The sequence below is a fragment of the Diachasma alloeum genome, unplaced genomic scaffold, assembly GCF_001412515.2.
Source record: "Diachasma alloeum isolate Michigan unplaced genomic scaffold, Dall2.0 Dall_scaffold_00255, whole genome shotgun sequence".
Classification (NCBI taxonomy): domain Eukaryota; kingdom Metazoa; phylum Arthropoda; class Insecta; order Hymenoptera; family Braconidae; genus Diachasma; species Diachasma alloeum.
Window position 1 is genome coordinate 532933 of NW_021680400.1, and position 22450 is coordinate 555382.

At 34.6% G+C, this 22450-nt stretch overlaps 2 protein-coding genes across 4 annotated transcripts in view; one reads left to right on the forward strand and one right to left on the reverse strand.

Moving 5' to 3' along the window:
• The window catches only part of LOC107037544, a 68678-nt gene extending 65520 nt beyond the window's left edge, over positions 1-3158 (forward strand). For all 3 annotated transcript variants that reach the window (XM_015256156.1, XM_015256157.1, XM_015256155.1), the window contains one exon: positions 2681-3158. In XM_015256156.1, coding sequence (XP_015111642.1) covers positions 2681-2722 — 42 coding nt within the window. In that variant the 3' untranslated portion in view covers positions 2723-3158. The remainder of the gene's footprint in view (positions 1-2680) is intronic.
• Positions 3159-7819: 4661 nt separating this feature from the next.
• Positions 7820-18223, reverse strand: LOC107037497 (ribonuclease H1). The gene is made up of 7 exons (XM_015256066.1): positions 17964-18223; positions 14246-14362; positions 11893-11988; positions 11704-11811; positions 10745-10912; positions 9527-9794; positions 7820-8155 (listed from the first exon to the last, which is right to left on the reverse strand). Exons 1-7 carry the CDS (start codon positions 18035-18037, stop codon positions 8066-8068), a joined length of 921 nt encoding a protein of 306 aa, XP_015111552.1. The 5' UTR covers positions 18038-18223; the 3' UTR covers positions 7820-8065.
• Between the last annotated feature and the right edge of the window lie 4227 nt (positions 18224-22450).

The following is a 22450-nucleotide window of genomic DNA, read 5'->3' on the forward strand; positions in this document are numbered from 1 at the left end:
TCTGCGCCGAGAAACCATTGAGTTTTTCATAGCGCCGCGACTTTCGTCGCAGTTTTTATTTTCTCATTACAGAGATTAAGGAATGAAACGGGAGTTGAAGGATGGGGAATTTAATTCTCCATTGAACAGTCTTTGTTTTATCCCTTAATATTAATTAGTCGGCGAATAAATCAACTGAAAAACATGAAGTAAATATTGAATACAAGGAGGACAAAAGTCCCCCTTCGAACCTGTCCCTGTGACAGCGGGACTGCTCCTGCCGAGTTACCCACGCACCCGACTCACATTCACCGACAATTCGACCGGGACGCCACCTTTCCCGTGGGGTACCAACTAACTTTACTCGGGGTCAGTCAAACCCCCGATCCGGGCCTCTACAAAGGTCTATCCTCTTTGCCACAATACGTCGTTGGGGCGAGTATCTACAGCTCCGTGACGAATACTGCCCTCAAGACAGTGGGCTGAGGAATTAGTGGAGATGAGTCCACTAATAGGCTGGGTCCAAAATAGTGCAGTCGAAATATGCAGATTGCGAATAATCACTGTCCGTGATTTGAGCCAGACCAAGAACTGATTCGGATAGCTGGGTTGGCAATTGACTCTCTGTGACTCGTTCTTAGTAATTGGCCTTTGCGACTGCGACTGTCTACTGACTGATTACTGACTAACTGGCCGACTGACTGGGCGACTAACTGGTAACTGCTTGGTAACTGGCCTAGTAACTGCCTTGGATGTCCGGGGGCAGCCCTTATATCGCTGATCCTTGATTGACCCATCCGTAATGAGGGATTCTGTAGGGGTGGGTCCATGGCAACCCGATGTCCTCGGATGATGGCCATATCTGGGTATTCGTATCATTTTATGACTTTTGTGCGCACCGGGCTGGTTCGTGGTCAAGAGGGTAGAAAAGCGAGGGTAAGTTCAGGCCTCGCGCTCTACGCGTGATTCAAGGAATCGGTCCCCTTTTATGATACCCGGAATCTCAGTTTGACCCTTCGTAATGATGACGCACGCCTATCGAGGGGGAGTGATAATGGGGTGGAAATCGTCATAATTTCCGATCCATTGGGTTTTTACGAGCGCACGTGTTCATAGAATGACGTCATGGCCTCTTGATGTGCGATAAGCTAGAGCATAACCTTGGAGAATAGTGATGCCTTCTTCCAGGTGAGTTATCCGGTGTTCATTAAAATTGGCCTAGTCAAAAATGCTGTATGCATAGAGTGGAAAATCGTGGTTTTACCAATGAGTGGCGAATCGACTGTCGATTCATTCGTGTTACTCATGAAGTATCTCCATTCACACGTGGGTCGGGTTTATTTCAAGGCACGTGCGAGTCTTGCATTTTCCGGTGATTATTTTCTTACTCATTATAACAACGGTCCACAGAGGCTGGATCTGGCTATTTGGAAACGCTTGATTATGAGTTTTTCCATTAGGCTGATTTTTATGACCGTGGTCACCCTCAAGTGGTTCCGGAGGGGCGTCTCGAAATCGGTCTCCCCACATTTAGTGTCACCGAGCCCTCATAATTTACATATTTTATGAGGTTCTTATGATCGTTGACAACATGCCATGGGGGTGGTTTTACTTATTGCATGATCACAGTTTCCATAGGCACTGGGTATCTCTATTGGTCAGTTGTATCCTTGTATAGCCACGAAATCCACTGTTCCCCGTAATCACCCCAACAACAATGGCGGCACCCCTGGTACACGCGTCGCCTTGGGTGGTAACAATCTCGATCGTCCTGCACGCTCCGTGGTATTTGTGGAAGATGGAGGTTTTTGTTTATAAACTCTATAAAGAAAACGCGGAGTCCGCGACAGGCTGACGAATCTCTCTTTTAGTAGATTTTTGCAATAAAGTCGCATGCGTTCCTATTCCGCATATAATTCGTGGAAATATGAAGATTTCTAGACTTCACAGTTATAGAAATACCATCTAAAATCCCGTCTGCGAATCTTAAAAACGTTTAGAGCTGACATTCCTATGGTTTTAAAGGTCAAACGGCCCTTAAGAACGTTTGGATTTGGGGGTCAAACGATCTTTAAAAACGCTGAGTGTTGACATGTGAATAGTTTTTAGGGTCAAACTATCGTGAAGAACGTTTGGATTTGAGGGCCAAACAACCCGTGAAAATGGCGGACATTTGACATATGATTTGAGGGTGAAACGATCCTTAAAAATGTTTAGGGTTGGCATTCGAATAGTTTTGAGGGTCGAACTACCCTTACGAAGATTTGAATTTGAGGGTCAAATGGATTTGGGGGTCGAACGACCCTTGAGAACGTTTGGATTTGAGGGTCAAATAGTTTTAAAGGTCAAACGATCCTAGAGAACGTTTGGATTTGGGGGTCAAACAGTTTTGAAGGTCAAACGACCCTTAAGGACGTTTGGATTTGAGAGGCAAATGGTTTTGGGAGTCAAATGACCTTTAAGAACATTCAAAGTTAAAATTCCAATAATTTCGAGGATCAAACGATCCTAAAAAGGTTTAGGGTTGACATTCGCATGGTGTTAAGGGTCAATCTACCCTTAAAAACCCCTGGATTTGAGTATCAAATGATCCTCAAGGTCAAATAACCGAAGAAAAAACAAATTTTCCGGCACTTCTCACTCAATTCCTAAATTCTCCACTCTCAATATGTTTTGATCGTCTCATTTAATTTTTTTTCAGGTCTCCGCCTGGGACGAGCACTCGGAGGTCTGTTCTGGCTAACATTAAATGACTTCTCAGTGACGTTTCACATTCCCAAAAATCAACGGAAATAATACTGCAGCTCAGAAACGTCGATTGAATAATCTAGTCAAGAATGAAAAATGGGAGAAGTCAAAAACCCAAAACAAATCATAATAAAATTTGTAAAAATAGTTTTTCACTCGACACTTACACAATTATATTTTTTACGTAATTGTCTGTGAAAGTTGAGGCTGAGGACCATGAGAACATTAAACAAATGTTGAAATCTCAAGACTTGACAAGGGCAGAGAGAATTGTTCGAGGAACTTTTTGGGATGATTTTTCAAGAGGAAAATGCCAAAATTTTGTTACATTAGAGTTTAATTAAATTTCCTCACTCGAGATATAGTATATTTCGTAACGAGCTAAAAAACATTTTTTCACGAGTTACGAACAATATTTTTCATCACAATGTGGCGGAAATTGGACTTTTAGGCACGCGGAGCGTGCTGAAAAGTTCACTTTTCGTCACAGCGTGATGAAAACGTTTTTATTACGTCTTTATGTTATTATTCATGAAAACAATTCATTCTATTTTTTTTCGTTTTTAATTTATCATTGGGGCACCTCGAGTGCAGTGAGATGAATTCGTAGGATTTTTTATACCAAAAAAATAATTAAAACGTTTTTATAAAATTGAACAATTGATGAGTTTCAGTGAATTTCGATTCAATCAGTGTTTTAATGGTTAATGAACAGATGATGGAGTTTTTCACGGTTTCAAACGTGAAGTGAGAGGAGATATATAAACCTGTGTAAGATTGAAGGACAAAGGAAAATAAAGTTTTTAAAATATGAAAAAATGGGTTTTGTAAATGAAAATCACCTTTCCCTCCTTTTTTTTCGAAATTGAATTATTGGATGAGGAATTTATGTACTTTACAATGAAGAATATATTTAGGACGATATTGTTTATAGTGTAACGAAATCGAATGTTTAATTTATCAATGCTCTTCCCTCTAGACGAAATAAATGATTGTGTATTTGTTTTGTTTTTGTTATTCTATTCATTGGATACTGTTCAAAACCTACAACAAATAGATTCAAATTCATCTATATTAATTAAATAAATAAATCCACCCCTTTTAGTTAATTTTTCGTCTATCCTTTCTGGAAGAAAGCATGGGCAATATCTCGAATGAATGGGGCGAAAGTAAGGGGGTTTTCATGAGTACCATCGCCTTGTGTTGAATTTTCATGAAACCCGCCTAACAAACAAAAGAGGAAAACAGAATAATTCTGCTTCCTTAATATTGCGTTCCTTAATATTTGTTCTGAAGTTCCGAACTGAAACTGCTTCTTTAATATTTGTTCGAAGAAAACCTTAGTAAACTAAGGTTTTCGTCGAACAAAGTTGATTAGAATTAATAGCTAGAATTATCAGATTATCTCACATTTTTTACGTTAAGGATCGAAGAATCTGAATGCAATTTAGTGAAAACGATGATTGATTTTTTGACTTTGAACAAATAATATTAATATCCATATACAAAATTTCTGATATGGATAAGAAGAAGCTGTGACTCAATATTCTAAATTAAGGCCCGGGTGTACTATCTTTCGAACGTTTTTTTTTGTTGGTCTTTCGAACGTTATCTCGATGTTTTTTTTCATCTTCCGTCATCTGAAATTGTCAATTGAGTCCTGCATCATGCAGAAGTTTTGAAAAATTCTGAATGAGCAATCAAAAAAAAGTAGAAGAAATTCTTAATTTTTTCAAATAGCATTTTTAATTTATATTCAGAATAAGTTGAATAACAAGAAATTGAAAAATTTATCTGATTTAGGGTGACAAATGGCGGCCTGTCACCCAATATCATGCAGGGGGAAGACTGATTTCGTAAATATTTTCCCACATTGCACAGAGACATTTATTACGGAAAAGGCTCTTTGAAAAAAGTTGTAATATTTTGTAGAATTTTTTTATCACACTTTTATCACATAAAAATGACAGATGACTACATACCACTGTTTTGAAAATTGAGATACCTAGCTGTCACTTCCCGTGAGGAGTTAGTGTTTTGTTACCCACCATGAAAAATGACAGCTAATAGATAATTTGGCACAGCGAATCAGATATTTATAATTTTCACTTTTTTCAACTTATTCTGAAGCTCAATTAAAAATGCTCTTTGAAAAAGTTCAGAATTTTTCCTATTTTTTTTTATCATTCTATCATAATTTTTGGGAATTTCTACATGATGTATCACTCAATTATGACAATTTTGGATTACGAAAGATAAAAAAAATCCAGATAACATTCGAAAGATAGTTCACCCGGGCCTTAAATTTGAATTTTTAATTTGGTGCTAAAAACACTAGATGACAATATTTTAAGCACGGAATTATATTGATGAGATCAACAACAGATTTATTGAATTACCGTGTGCACTATGTAAAAATTGACAACAAACATTGAATTCCAGAAATTCACACTCTGTGTTCTAGAAGGAATTTAATTGTAATTATGATTAAAATCTTATTCAGTGAGCATAGGAATTATAACATGAACATATCATTTATTACTATATTATATTTTGAGTATAAACAATGAATTGAAAAAAAGGAATATCGGGCACAGTGATAGGCAATATCAATCAATCATAATTACCGTTAAATTGTGAAGTTGTCAATTTTGAATATAAATCTTAAAATTTTAAATATTAAAGTAACCATCAATTTGTATAATCAAATTTCGAAATATTCTACCAACCAATAACTTAGGTAGGAAGATTGACGACTATTTGGATAATTGAAAATCAAGTGGCTAAATTTAGAATTAGCTTGTTAACTAAAATAGTATATTTTGTAAAGAGTGCAAAAAAGTGTTTTTTGGCGAGTGATATAATCCCACGAGCTAAAAAACATTTTTTCACGAGTTACGAACAATATTTTTCATCACAATGCGGCGGAAATTGAACTTTTAGGCACGCGGAGCGTGCCGAAAAGTTCACTTTTCGTCGGAGCGTGATGCAAAATCACATTTCAATATTATCAAATATTTTATTCACCATCAATCGAAAAATTCAGCTAATAAATTCTATAATATTTTAAAATTGTTAATTATAGTTAAACTGAAAAATATAAGGAGATAATCCCTTTTTAATATTGTCAAAATCTAATATTATTTCCCATCCCTCCTGATGGGGCGTAATAAAAGGACAGCTGTTTTTCGATTATGTGACAATTGCAAGCGCATGCGTAGGACAGAAAATGGGTTGCGTGCGCAGCGCGGCTAGAACATTCGAGATTGAACTTGTTTTGACGATTTCTGGCATTCGCTGTCAACATTCGTCAAGGAGGACTGATAATATGAAGTGACAGGTTGTTTTTTGAGGCATAAAATGTCGGAACGTCAGGATTACACTGCGGAATTGACAGCTCTGGCTGAATTGGCTGGAGTCAGTGCCTCGCCGGCTATTTTCAGGTTCGTTGCACGCATTTTAACCTCGAAAATTTTGGCTGTTGATGCGAATTTTGCCATTGTGAACCCATCATTCGATAGTGATGATTTTAATGATTTAATTGTGGAAGTTGACAGGACTCCGAAGTTTACTCCGGGAATTTTGACTTAATTTTGGGTGTATGAGAGGAAGGATTGGGTTAACGAGAAAAAGTCAGAATAGATTTTTTGTATAGGATTAAATTTTCCGTAAGATTGTCTCGTGATATTTTCCGCTGGCTTCATTAATCAATGAGATAATTAAATTAATAACGAAACGTGGACGACTGAATTTAAGGGATGGTGAGGTCGGCCTGCTTTTGTCATTTATATCTCAGTACCGAATGATGCGAATGAGATGAGTCAGGGCTCATTTCAAAGCCTGAAAAAGTGCATTCCAAATTTTAAAAAATGGTTGAATTTCACTCTGCCGATCTTGAGTTATTAACGATTACAGACTCTTTTTTCCTCTTCTCTATGTGAAAAATTAGAGTCAATTTCCTTGTCAAGAGAACATTTTGTACATCAGGCAATTTATTCTCTAGCCAAAAAATCTAAAGAATTTTTCCAAAACCCATGCAAAACTCCTGGCGACATTTGCCGAATTATTAAAAATCAATTTTCAACTAATTTGGAAAAATGCGAAAAGTCACTTTTCATTTTCATTAATTACGCAATTATCTCCGCAACAAGAGGGTTTAGAAGAACAAGGCAGAAGACTTTTTTATAGAGAATTAAATTCCCCACAAAAATGTCCTTTAACATTTCCTCGTGAAACCCCTCGCCACGGAGATATTAAGCGAAATGTTGGAAGACTTGTTTTACGAATCCTAAATTAACGATTTTGGAATGTTCAGGATAATTAATGAACTTTTGGAGATGCGTGTGACCCCAGAGGACATCCACCACCTCCTCAGGCGCATCAGTGGCATTCCATCGAGGAAGGAAAACGCCCCTGGAAAATCCGGAGCTTCAAACCACTGAAACTTCACTCCCACCTCACAAAATTAATAAAAACTGCGAAATAAATTGAGTAGTTTTTAAAAATTCTCATCTTTATTCTCATAAACTCTTAAATTATCTCTCACTGAGTGCATGCTTCATTCCTCTTAATATAAAAAATCCCGAGTTTTTTAATGTTATAAAAAAATACTCTTTGTCTCAGAGAAGAACAAATCTCCATTTTGGTCAAGAAAAACAATTATTTTGGATACATTTGGAATAATCAGGAAGACAATAAATTGCTTTGTCTTCGATAAATTCCTTTGGATTGCAGTCGAATCGCCTTTTAATAGAAATTTTAATTGTTATTTGATAATAGAAATGTAATTTAGATTTTTATTCTTTGATTAAATTTATTTTTTATCTAAAAAATTCTTGAGCATAAATTTCATAAAAGAAATCGAAATTTGACTTTTTTCTATTAAAAAATATGCAATGGAAAAAAGGCAAAAACACTTATTTTTTAATAGAATTAACATTAGAATAGAATTCTATTTATTTATCTTATGAAGACATTCACGTATGGAAAAATTCTATAAAAATTATAATTAATACATTTTGATTTTTTTATGTGAATTTTTTTTCATACAAAATTTCAAGAAAAAAATTCAACAGAATAACTTATAGAAAAATCAAAATTTATCGACTTATTCTTATTTAAAAAAGTAACAAAAAGTCCAATATTTAATTTTTTATTCAAAAAATCGTCGAATTCGAAGAGAACCCCAGTAGAACCCCAAGAATTTCTTAGAAAAAACACAACTTTTTTGTATTAAATATTTCCATACGTTTCTGACTGCATCCATAAAGAAAACAAAAATAAAAGGGAATCATCAAAAAAAAATAAAAAATCATGAAATTGTTCGTTGAGATTTGTTTCATTCCTCATTAAACTTTTTGGCACCTCCTTTGGCCAGAGCATCAGCTTCCTCATTGCCCTTCACCCCCGTATGTGCAGCCACGAATTGCTAAGCCAAAAAAATACAAATTGAGTCGCACAAAATTAAAACAAGTGGGGAAATTGCTCTTGTCTTGTACATAGCATATTTATTTTTACTAACAAATTAGCAATATGCTTCCGAATGGTTATTTTGGACACAATTTCCTTGAATTATACATGACACAATCATGTATAATTCATTGTTTATTTCATTTTATTAAATTGCATAAGATTTCCTTCTACCTAATTTTGTCAGATTTTCAACTTAGTTGAATGTTATAAGCATCATTATTCTCATTATCCCTTTTCTTCTATACAACCGATTGTCTTTTTTACTGTTCTATCTCTCCCCTCAGCCCTTCGATAGAATGTAAATAGGAAAATTTTCTTTACACATACTTGAATGAATTTGAAAAATCACATTTGAAGAAACCATCAGAAAGCTCACTTTCAGAGAAATTCATGAAAAATTCAAAATTTTCGACAATCATCAAAAAATCAAATCAACAAATATAGGTATCGTAATCATCTTTCAACTTTGACTTAACGGCTTCAAAACAAACATTTTAAGCTATGATTGAATTAATTTGAAACATGATATTCAAAGATATCCCCGGAATTCTAATTTTCAAACAATACAAAATTTTTTAAAATTTTCGAATAAATCAAAGTAACGATTATTGCTATCGCCTTCATCATCGAACTCGGTCAAAGGGACATCCAAACGAATTTTTTAAGCGATCATTCAATCAATTCAGAACATTTTGTTTGTAGTTATCGTGAGACAGGCGATTTTCGAAAAGATTCAAAAATTAAAAAAACTAATCGATAAATTAAATTTTAATTAATGGCGATCGATGGGGCTCAACAATACCTCACCTGCATTTGAAAAAAAAAGATTCAATTCCATTCATTCATTAGCGAACAATTGAAGAAAAACTGTAAAAATTGCATTGTCGGACTTTTTGGATCATAATGGGTCGATATAACACAAAAAATCTAAAACTTAAATTTGAACGATTTCATTCCGAAGTAAAAATGCTAAAGTGCAATGCTTGCATTCGGAAGTGAAAAAAACAGCACACATGCAGAATTAATTAAATTCAGTAGCGAAATGGTAAACCGGTTTAAGTCGACTCATCTCCCAATTGAGTTTTTGAGGAATATTTACGAATCTAACGGAGATAGCGAAATTTTCGTAACTACATTTGTTGTAGTTCTCAATCGGCTCTACAAAGGTCATAATCAAAATTTTGCTATCTCCCTTCGATTCCGAGATATTTATTGAAAACTGGTCAATAGTCAAAATTGATTTATACCGTTCTACCACTTCGCTACTGAATTGTGTTGTATTTTTTTAACGATGCATTTAAATTTATTTTCCTGGGGAACTACTCACGAATTTAACGTCGACTTTCTCGATAACTTTCTTTAGCTCCAGCAGCATCTCTTTGTTCTCCACCGGCTTCTTGTTGGCGTTCATGAAGCCATTCATCACCCAATTGTCCCACCACTCATTCATGCACTTGATAAGGTAATCAGAGTCTGTGTAAACTCGAAGTTTATCGATCTTGAATTCGACTGCAATTCTGCAGGCAGCTGTGGCTGCCTGGATCTCAGCCACGATGTTGGTGGCTTTGGGGCCTTCGACAGGGGCCGAAAGATTTCTGGGAAATAAATTAATACATATTGTTACGCCCCAGATTTGGTCAATTGCGTTATTGTTGAATGTGTGGACATACAGCATTATCAGCGTGACACTTGACAGCGTAACTGGATTAGGCTGACCAAGTGATGAAATGTAAACAATCAATGTATTATTTAAGGTGAAAGTTTGATTTTTTCCGGTTTTTACCCTCAAAATGCTCCTTGCGTCGTAGTTTTCACACGATTTTAGCTTTTTTTTAAATGCTCGTTACGCTCCAAAAAATAAAGTTAAGCATCCGTTTTACTTTATTCGCAATAGATTATGAATAAATCAGTAGCGAAGTGGTAAAACGGTTTAAGTCGACTCATCTCCCAGTTGAATTTTCGAGGAATATTTCCGAATCTAAGGAAGATAGCGAAATTTTCGTAATCATTTGTTGCAGCACTCAATCGGCTCTACAAAAACAGTTATAACAACAATTTCGCTATCTCCCTTAGATTCCGAGATATTCATTGAAAACTGATCAATAATCAAAATTGACTTATACCATTTTACCACTTCGCTATTAAAATGAATTTTGAATTTAATAAATTTTACTCTGCTCTAGAGACGCAAAAAATTAAGCGAAATTCAATGAATTCTTTGGTAAATTTTAAGAAAGAGGGCCCCACCACCGGTCCGATGGCTAAGTTTTCAAAAGGATCGGTGGTCTGGCCGTCTTTCTTATCATTTACCAATAAATAAAAAATAATAATTTATACTGATGAGAAATGTCTAGACATTTTTTAGAGAATTGAATCGCAAAAGGCAATGAAAATCTGCCGAGAGTGGAATTCAATAAATGAACAAAATTATTTCACCAAGAATTACATGCGAGAAATCAATGAGTTAAATTTATAAAATTATATTATTGAGAATAAGACATGTTTTTAGGAACGAATCGTCTTGGAAATTGTTTCAAAAACTTACAGCGGATGGTCGACATCCCACCAGACTCCAATCCCAGCAGTGGCTCCAGCAAGTCCATTATTTGGAGCGGATCCATCTGCATAAACCTGCACCCTCCCCTCTTTGTCCCTCTTGAATGTGATATTTTCGAGGGGATTGGGAACTTGCAGCTGAGCATTCTCCCTGTAACTGGAAAAAGAAAGAAAAAGAAACATTAAGCACACACTTCAGTAGCGAAACGGTAAAACAATTCAAGTCGGCTTGGCTTTTACTGAGTTTTCGAGGGAATATTTCCGAATCTAAAGGAGATAACGAAATTTTCGCATTAACTTGTTTGAAACGCAACTAAAATTCCAGAACATTCTGGTCGACTATCGGCCTACTTCGAAAATCTCCGGGACCCTTCGGGTCATCAGTCATAAGTCACCGAAACACGCGCGAATCAGTTTAGGCTTAGCCTCTCACCGTACAAGTCTATCTCGGGCAAATCACCTGTACAAGTTTTATATCGCACCTCACCGAGTACAGTAGCTCTTTGAACCTCACCTAGCTCACTAGTAATCAAGTACATCACCGGTCTTTGTAAGATCACCGTTTTGTTCAGTACATCACCTCTGTTAATTAACTCAGTATGAATTCAGTGACTCAACGAATTGAAAGTGAAGAGACAATCATCAATTTAATTAGACATTCAACAATTTAAGACCAAAGAGTGTAATAATTAATTGACAAAGTGGTTCGATCCCACAAAATAAAGTGTGGTTTTTAAATCCGGCTCATCAGTAATTTTCCCAACAACTCCCTCCACATTTTCATCCCACATCCACCCTAAATTTAGTCTTTCACCAAACAAACCTTTTTTCTTGGGCAAATTGAGGGCTACAAAAAAGATCTATACAAAAATTTTGCTATCTCTCTTAGATTCCGAGATATTCAACATCGAAAAAAATCAGGCGAATGTGACTGAAGTGAATTCTTACTACTCTTTATGTCCCCTCCTCTTCATGAACTTCTTGGCATCGAGTTTACACTCAAAGGTCAGCCAGTCTGCCCCTTTGTACCCCAACACTTCATTCTGACAGTTGATCCTGGAGGAATTAAAGGAATTGGTAATGACGTTCAGCAATTTTTTTCGTATTCTATTTTCTGATGATTTTTTCGGGATTTACCAGCGAGTGTATATTCCTGGACCTCTCCCCACAGCTACAGCGTAGAATTTTTTGTGGGGATTATGTCCTTCTTTGTGCGTTCTTTGACATACGAATCTGAGAGATTTTCAATTTAAAATAATTTAGCGAAGAACAGATAGAGAAATAAACTCAGAAATAAATATTTTTATTTTTTAAGGCCCGAGTGGATTATCTTTCGAACGTTATCTCGATTGTTTTTCCATCTTCATAATGTAAAATATATCACAATTTTCATTGGATTTTCCATCACACAGGAGTCCCTAAAAATTATGATTGTACAATAAAAAAAAGCAGAAAAAAATAAACATTTTCAAAGAGCGTTTTTAATAAAGATTAAGAAATAAATCTGATAGAGAGGAGGTGAATGGATAATTTATCATGGTAACTAACGATCTGACAGCCATTGACTACTGTGACAAATGCCCACCTAACAGCCATTAGATACATCAAATTATTAATTTGCAATTTCCTCCCTATTGGCTTTATCCCCCAATATTATTCAAAAACGCTCTTTGAAAATGTTCAGCTTTTTTTCAACGTTTTTGCTTCCGCATGGAAGCATTGCAATCGTTCGATTTTTACATTTTCTAATTTTGCTTGGAAATGATGCAGAATGGTCTGAAACGTAAAAATACGAAGTTTGGGGATCATGTCTGTGCGTGACACTGTCCAGTCGGTGGTCTTTTTTTCTCGGAAATTTGATAATTAAACGGGAAAAATCATTCCAAAAAGTTTTAAATTTTTTCAGTTAATTGGTATAACTTGAGACTTAACTTCATGCCAAACTTCAGCTTGATCCGTCCATTAGTTTTTGAGCAATAGCCATTCGTTTTTTAACCTTTTCTCGCAAATATCTCGGAAAATACCCAATCGATTTGAATAATTTTAATTCAAAATATTCGGCATGATATCCTCTATCTAAATCAATCAAAACATATATACCCGTTCGGACAAAGTTTTCGATATATTTGGATTTTTCTGTTTTTGACTTGAAATCCTTGTTCGCGTTCTAACTTGAGTAACAATTCAGATATCGACTTGAAATTTGGCATGAAGCTGTCTCTTATAATCGCAAGGACTTGTATGGAAGATGGGCTCAATCGGTCAATTAGTTTCGGAGATATTCAACTTTGTATGTAAACCTAATGTCTTGAATATCTCAATAACAAGTCAACCGATCTCAATGATTTTTTTTTTCAAAATATTCGGCTTGATGTCCTCTAACTAAATCAATCAAAACATATATACCCGTTTACACAAAGTTTTTGAGATATTTGGATTTTTCTGTTTTTGACTTGAAATCCTTGTTCGCGCTCTAACTTGAGTAAAAATCGAGATATTCGAGATATAAACGCATCCATTCGGAAACCCGCAATCAATATATTGATGGCGAGAAAAGAATAGACGCCCTACTCAGTAGAATATGTAAAGCCGCATGGCTGCAGTCGCCTACTTGTTTTGATTGTACAATCATAATTCTTGGAGACTTCAGGGCTATGTAAAACTGAATAGCAATTGGAAATCATTTCAGATTATCAAAATAAAAAAAACAACCCAGATCACGTTCGAAAAATAATCCAACCGGGCCTTAAAGTCAATATTTTTTTTTTAATTAAACCTGGGGAGTAGAGGGTAAATGAATTGTTTTTAATCTTCAGTAACTTGAGATCGATAGAGTGAATTTTAACAATTATTTTTTCATTTTGAAGGCATTTTTTCAGGCTTTAAAATGAGCTCTAATTCTTTCACATTGAATCGTTTATTCGGAAGATATCGACGATTTAATGAGGTCCTCATAATGATTAATCATTAATCACTATTAATTATTAAATTCATTTTACTGGTTATTAATGATCATTATAATTAATTATCAATCATTATTAATGATGAGTCATTTATGATCATTGATAGTGATTAATAACAATTTTAATGACGAAAAAGTTGATTACATTAATTAAATTAAGGAATTATTATGAACAAGAATTCCTTGAAGAGTTCATGAATTAATTCACAAGTCGCGAATTAAAAAATCAAATTTGGAGACTCCAGGGCTGTGTAAAACTGAATAGCAATTGGAGATCATTTCAGCTTATCAAAATAAAAAAAAACAACCCAGATCACGTTCGAAAGACAATCCACCCGGGCCTTAAAACTTTTTTTTAGCAGAATAAACCAAATGGTTTGAATGCTCTAAATAAAAAAAACACTATCAATGATAACAAAAATTGCTATCAAACTGATAAGAAAGATAGTGAAAATCAATCAATGAAGCATAAATCAATACTCCTCAAGAAAATCCAACAAAAATAAAAGTAAAAAAAATTAAACTCACTCAAAATCACCCTCCGTCATCCCTTTACTCCTCAAGTACATAAAGCAATCGTCCCAGCAGAAAAATTTTCTGAAGTCACAGTAACTAAATTTTGATACTTGCTCCTTAGTATCAGCCCTTGGAAAACAAACGATAAAAATATTTAAAAGAATACGAAAATCCCAGAATTGAAAAAAAATGAAACGAAAAGATCAATTTTATTAAATTGAAAACTGAAAAAATTAAGCAATTATATCATTACGAATAAAATACATTTTTCGGAGTAAGTAGACTTGGAAATTGTTTTAAAAACTTAATGTCTGGAGACCTTTTGTGGGGAATTAAATCACAAAAAGCCTATCGAAGTTTTTATTCAAGATTATTCATTATAAAGATAAAAGAATATTCAACAAGATCATGAAAATCGGTTCAAGGTGAAATTGAATGAGAATCATCTAAAAAAAATTTTGCCTATTCGAAGACTGAAATAAAATATAATGTTGATTTAGTCATTGTCGCAATTTGATATTAATTAATAAAAAATTAATGCATCCAAAAATGGCTTTCATTTAAAATTCTAAAAATTAGAAAATCATATCAGAAATAATGTAGGAAATAAAACATGTTAATGTCGCTCTTCAGAAACAGCAAAATCGTAAAAAAAATGTCACAATTGAAAAAATAGAATGGAACGTGAATAAATGAAAAAATCATTTTATTGAGAATCATCTCAAAAACCAAAAATTAATTGAATTTCAAATTCTGAAAAATAAAAAATTATGTTAAAAATAACATGCGAAAATGACAATAACTGCCTTTCAAAAACAAACAATGAAATCATTAAAAAAAAAACAAAAATCCCACAATAAAAAAACAATAATAAATAATAAATAATTTAATTTCAAATTATAAAAACTAATAAATTATATAAAAAATAATACACAAAAATCACAATAACTGAAATAAAAAAATATGACCCTGAAGTTTGCAGACAAAAAAGTTCAACAGAGCATATCTGGTGAGGAAATTGAACAATTAAAAAATTTCAAGTTTCAATTTGTCAGGCGTGACGAAATCTAATCGTGATGGTGACTAAATATGTGAATAAATAAATTACGGGTTGATTTCTTCGGAATTTAACTACAGAAAACCATTGACACGGCATATCTCACCTCGAAGTTATTTTATTGGAAAAAAAACATGGTCACGATTTTCATTCTACGAAATTTCGACGTGATTTTTGTCCTTTTTTTCTAGTCTTATCGGTCAACGTTGAATCCGCTGTAGAACACTAAATCTTTGGCAAGCTTCATCCAAATGATCCGATCGAAAAAAGAAAAAGCATCACGTTTGAAAAAATTATAAATCTTATGGTGATGTTTGTTATTTTTTGTAATAAATGTTTCATTTAACAAACTGTATTTTGCGAGGAAATAGCAAAGAAATATGTCGCAGAGAAAAAAGAGCTAGAAACTCTAGAAACTCTAGTCACAAGAGGATGGGCAAATTGTACAAGGGTCACAAAAATCACGAGGATTACGAGGATCACAATGTGATGGTTAAATTTCACGAGGATCAAGCATCACGAAGATTATGAAGGGAGGGTCAAATTTTACAAGGGTAAAAAATCGGGCCGATTAAAAGGGTCGCAAAGGGAATGGTCAAATTTTGCAAGGCTCAAACATCACACGAGTCACGAGGAGATAGTCAAATTTCACGAGGGTCACAAGGGGATAGTCAAATTTCACACGGGTCACGAGGGTCACAAGAGGGTACTCAAATTTGTCGAGGGCCAAACATCAGGAGAGTCACAAGAGGATGATTGCACTCCAGGAGAATCAAACATCACGAGGGTAACGAGGGGATGGTCAAATTTTACGAAAGTCGAATATCCTGTGGGAAATTCTCGGATTTTCTAGAAAATTTGAGAAAATGCTCGGACTTTCTCAAACATTCGCACATTATTTTTATCATTCTTTTTGCCTTCACATTTCTCTGAGACTAAATTTCTCGTAAGATTTACAACGCAATGACTAAATTTCACGAGTGTTGAATGTGACACCCTTGTGACTCTCGTGGCGGCCGTGAAGCTTGACCACCCCTTTGTGACCCTTGTGATTTTTGACCCTCGTGAAATTTAATCATTCCCGTGTGATCCACATATCCCTCGTGAAGTTTGGACATTCCCTTGTGACCTACGTGACCCTCGTGATTTTTGACCCTCGGAAAATTTAACCATCCTCTAAAGACTCTCGTGATGTTTGACCCTCGTGAAATTTGACCAGCCCTTTGTTATTCTTGTGACCCCCGTGAAATTTGACCATCCTCCTGTGACCTTTGATGAAGTTTGACCATCTCTTTGTGACTTTTTGAATAAAAATTATTTTTCCTATTTTCTAAGTTTTACACTCACGAGACCGAGACGATACTGGAAATTTTGATATTTTTCGAGACCGAGACGAGACTGGCGAAAGTCTCGTCTCGTGCGCAGCCCTAAAAAGAAGAAACTCAAAGGAGAGTTTTCAAGAATGACATGTATAAATGTCGATTTTTTAAGAATATAATCATTTTTGTAGAAGATATCCGATGTTGATCGTATTTATTTTCGTAATTCCATCATTTTTGATGGAAATATCGAAGAGAAATCGAAAAAAAAATTTCACGTTGAGTTTTTATTGTAATCCAACGTTTCATTTATGTTTTGTCCCAATCTACGTATCTTCCTCGTAGATATCCTCAGTTGATGTTTTCCCTCGTGAAAAACATTACATATAGGGGAGGATGGGGTAAAATGGACACTTTGGACTTTTTTTAAATTACTCATAACTCAGAAACAAATTCATCAATTGAGCTCAGTTTAGGCTCATTACAAATGGAAAGAAATGTTCTTTGCATTTAAAAAAAAACTATTGAATTTCATCAACATTTCAAGCTGTTATTAACATTTGAAAAAAAGTCAAAAGTGTCCATTTTACTCCAACCTCCCCGTTTATTAATGAAACATTTATTACAAAAACAAGAAACATCACGAGAAGATTTATAATTTCTTCAAACGTGATGCTTTTTATTTTTTCGATCGGATCATTTGGATGAATAATGGAGCTTGCCAAAGATTTAGTGTTCTACAGCGGATTTAACGTTAACCGATCGGACCATAAAAAAAAGGACAAAAATCACGTCGTAATTTTGTAGAATGAAAATCGTGACATGTTTTTTTTTCCAATAAAATAATTCCGGAGTGAGATATGCCGTGTTAATGGTTTTCCATAGTTAAATTTTGAAGAAATCAACTCCTAATTTATTTATTTACATATTCATGATTGGATTTCGTCATACCTGACAAATTAAAATTAGAAATTTTCTCATTGCTCAATTTCTTCATCAGATATGCTCTGTTGAAGATTTTTGTCTGCAAACTTCAGGGTCATAAAAAAGTTGCATTTTAGTATGGGCCATTGGAAAAAACAATCAATAAGATCGTTAAAGGAAACAAAAAACCACAAATAAAAAAAAAGACAATGGAACGTAAGGTTGACTGCAACGAAAGCCACATCGCGAAAAAAAAAATATCGTGGCCCGCGCGTCGAAAAAACTGAGATTGCGTTAGCAATAATTTCTGAAATATGAAAAAACCCCAAGAGTCAACGAGATTAAATTGAGAAAATTGCGAAATAAACTGGGGATTTGACAAGTTCCGTCGTGTTCCATTCAATTCTGTATAATTATTTGTTTTTCTCACCAGTTGTCGTAGATGCCGGGCACACGGCCTTTGGCAACCGCATAATACGCCTTTGGCTTTGAATACCAGACCATTATCAGAGATTATAAATTCTCCACCACCAGAAGATCCGCAACAATCCAGGAACAATTGATTAAAACTGTAAAATCAAATTTGTGAAGAATAAATACGGTAAATACGTAAAATTCGGGGGAATGATGAGGGAGCGAGGAACAACAACTGAGCTGAGGCGGCTGAGGCTCGACCGGCCAACGCGTATAATTCGGTGAATCCCCCTCTTGTCTGAGGATGGGGGACAAAATCCCAAAGGGCCAAAATCCCAAACCGGAAATGAGGGAGGGGGAATGCTGAAGTAAGAAGAGGTGCCATCTAACGATCGGAGTGAAATATAGTATCGCCTTGTTCCTGCAGATGGCGGATGGAATATTAAAAGTATGTTGAAATCAAAGATTTTCTTCGTTTTGAAGCCGTCGAAAATCACGACACGATGAGAATACTACCGGGAGCGCCCGGGTTTTTTTTTTTTTTTCAAAGGAAATATTGATCGAAGAGCAAATTCATTACAACAATAATATTCCGTGGCTATCGAACGCAATCGGAACAATTTTCATTAAAAAGAAATGTTTTGCAACAGCAGCAAGAGTTTATCGGGCGAGAACGGCTACAATTTTTTTCTTTGAAAATAATAGATTTTCAACAAATTTTTGACAACATTTATACATGCAGTCTACCGGGTGGAACCGGTACTTTTTTCCCGACGCAATATTATTTTTCCAACAATCTTTGACAACAATAATATACGCAGTCTACCGGGCGAAACCGGTACAGTTTTATTTTAGAAAGATATCTTTTTTTTGCATCGAAAGCTTCCATAAAAATGTAAGCCACAGTCTACCGGGTGAAACCGGTACGATGTTCTGCCAAGGAAACCATAAATTTTCAACAACAATAATATAGACAGTTTACCGGGCGGAACCGGTACAGTTTTATTTTTAAAAAATATATTTTTTTTTGCAACAAATGCTATCATAAGAATGAAACCAACAATCTACCGGGTGGAACCGGTACGGTTTTCTGCCAAGGAAACTATAAATTTCCAACAACAATGATATAGACAGTCTACCGGATGAAACCGGTACAATTTTCTGCTGCGGAAACATTAGTTTTTCTAAAAATTTTCAACAACAATAATATAGGCAGTCTATCGGGCAGAACCGGTACGGTTTTATCAAAAAAAAAAATCTTTTTTTGCAACAAATGCTTTCATAAGAATGAAAGCCACAGTCTACCGAGTGAAACCGGTATGGTTTTCTGCCATAAGAACCCTAAATTTTTAACAACCATAATATACAGACATATACCCGACTGCCCGATAGACTGTGTACCGGGCGGAACCCGTACAGTTTTATTTTTTTTTAATATTTTTTTTCTTGCAACAAATGCTGTCATAATAATGAAATCAATNTTTTTTTAGCAGAATAAACCAAATGGTTTGAATGCTCTAAATAAAAAAAACACTATCAATGATAACAAAAATTGCTATCAAACTGATAAGAAAGATAGTGAAAATCAATCAATGAAGCATAAATCAATACTCCTCAAGAAAATCCAACAAAAATAAAAGTAAAAAAAATTAAACTCACTCAAAATCACCCTCCGTCATCCCTTTACTCCTCAAGTACATAAAGCAATCGTCCCAGCAGAAAAATTTTCTGAAGTCACAGTAACTAAATTTTGATACTTGCTCCTTAGTATCAGCCCTTGGAAAACAAACGATAAAAATATTTAAAAGAATACGAAAATCCCAGAATTGAAAAAAAATGAAACGAAAAGATCAATTTTATTAAATTGAAAACTGAAAAAATTAAGCAATTATATCATTACGAATAAAATACATTTTTCGGAGTAAGTAGACTTGGAAATTGTTTTAAAAACTTAATGTCTGGAGACCTTTTGTGGGGAATTAAATCACAAAAAGCCTATCGAAGTTTTTATTCAAGATTATTCATTATAAAGATAAAAGAATATTCAACAAGATCATGAAAATCGGTTCAAGGTGAAATTGAATGAGAATCATCTAAAAAAAATTTTGCCTATTCGAAGACTGAAATAAAATATAATGTTGATTTAGTCATTGTCGCAATTTGATATTAATTAATAAAAAATTAATGCATCCAAAAATGGCTTTCATTTAAAATTCTAAAAATTAGAAAATCATATCAGAAATAATGTAGGAAATAAAACATGTTAATGTCGCTCTTCAGAAACAGCAAAATCGTAAAAAAAATGTCACAATTGAAAAAATAGAATGGAACGTGAATAAATGAAAAAATCATTTTATTGAGAATCATCTCAAAAACCAAAAATTAATTGAATTTCAAATTCTGAAAAATAAAAAATTATGTTAAAAATAACATGCGAAAATGACAATAACTGCCTTTCAAAAACAAACAATGAAATCATTAAAAAAAAAACAAAAATCCCACAATAAAAAAACAATAATAAATAATAAATAATTTAATTTCAAATTATAAAAACTAATAAATTATATAAAAAATAATACACAAAAATCACAATAACTGAAATAAAAAAATATGACCCTGAAGTTTGCAGACAAAAAAGTTCAACAGAGCATATCTGGTGAGGAAATTGAACAATTAAAAAATTTCAAGTTTCAATTTGTCAGGCGTGACGAAATCTAATCGTGATGGTGACTAAATATGTGAATAAATAAATTACGGGTTGATTTCTTCGGAATTTAACTACAGAAAACCATTGACACGGCATATCTCACCTCGAAGTTATTTTATTGGAAAAAAAACATGGTCACGATTTTCATTCTACGAAATTTCGACGTGATTTTTGTCCTTTTTTTCTAGTCTTATCGGTCAACGTTGAATCCGCTGTAGAACACTAAATCTTTGGCAAGCTTCATCCAAATGATCCGATCGAAAAAAGAAAAAGCATCACGTTTGAAAAAATTATAAATCTTATGGTGATGTTTGTTATTTTTTGTAATAAATGTTTCATTTAACAAACTGTATTTTGCGAGGAAATAGCAAAGAAATATGTCGCAGAGAAAAAAGAGCTAGAAACTCTAGAAACTCTAGTCACAAGAGGATGGGCAAATTGTACAAGGGTCACAAAAATCACGAGGATTACGAGGATCACAATGTGATGGTTAAATTTCACGAGGATCAAGCATCACGAAGATTATGAAGGGAGGGTCAAATTTTACAAGGGTAAAAAATCGGGCCGATTAAAAGGGTCGCAAAGGGAATGGTCAAATTTTGCAAGGCTCAAACATCACACGAGTCACGAGGAGATAGTCAAATTTCACGAGGGTCACAAGGGGATAGTCAAATTTCACACGGGTCACGAGGGTCACAAGAGGGTACTCAAATTTGTCGAGGGCCAAACATCAGGAGAGTCACAAGAGGATGATTGCACTCCAGGAGAATCAAACATCACGAGGGTAACGAGGGGATGGTCAAATTTTACGAAAGTCGAATATCCTGTGGGAAATTCTCGGATTTTCTAGAAAATTTGAGAAAATGCTCGGACTTTCTCAAACATTCGCACATTATTTTTATCATTCTTTTTGCCTTCACATTTCTCTGAGACTAAATTTCTCGTAAGATTTACAACGCAATGACTAAATTTCACGAGTGTTGAATGTGACACCCTTGTGACTCTCGTGGCGGCCGTGAAGCTTGACCACCCCTTTGTGACCCTTGTGATTTTTGACCCTCGTGAAATTTAATCATTCCCGTGTGATCCACATATCCCTCGTGAAGTTTGGACATTCCCTTGTGACCTACGTGACCCTCGTGATTTTTGACCCTCGGAAAATTTAACCATCCTCTAAAGACTCTCGTGATGTTTGACCCTCGTGAAATTTGACCAGCCCTTTGTTATTCTTGTGACCCCCGTGAAATTTGACCATCCTCCTGTGACCTTTGATGAAGTTTGACCATCTCTTTGTGACTTTTTGAATAAAAATTATTTTTCCTATTTTCTAAGTTTTACACTCACGAGACCGAGACGATACTGGAAATTTTGATATTTTTCGAGACCGAGACGAGACTGGCGAAAGTCTCGTCTCGTGCGCAGCCCTAAAAAGAAGAAACTCAAAGGAGAGTTTTCAAGAATGACATGTATAAATGTCGATTTTTTAAGAATATAATCATTTTTGTAGAAGATATCCGATGTTGATCGTATTTATTTTCGTAATTCCATCATTTTTGATGGAAATATCGAAGAGAAATCGAAAAAAAAATTTCACGTTGAGTTTTTATTGTAATCCAACGTTTCATTTATGTTTTGTCCCAATCTACGTATCTTCCTCGTAGATATCCTCAGTTGATGTTTTCCCTCGTGAAAAACATTACATATAGGGGAGGATGGGGTAAAATGGACACTTTGGACTTTTTTTAAATTACTCATAACTCAGAAACAAATTCATCAATTGAGCTCAGTTTAGGCTC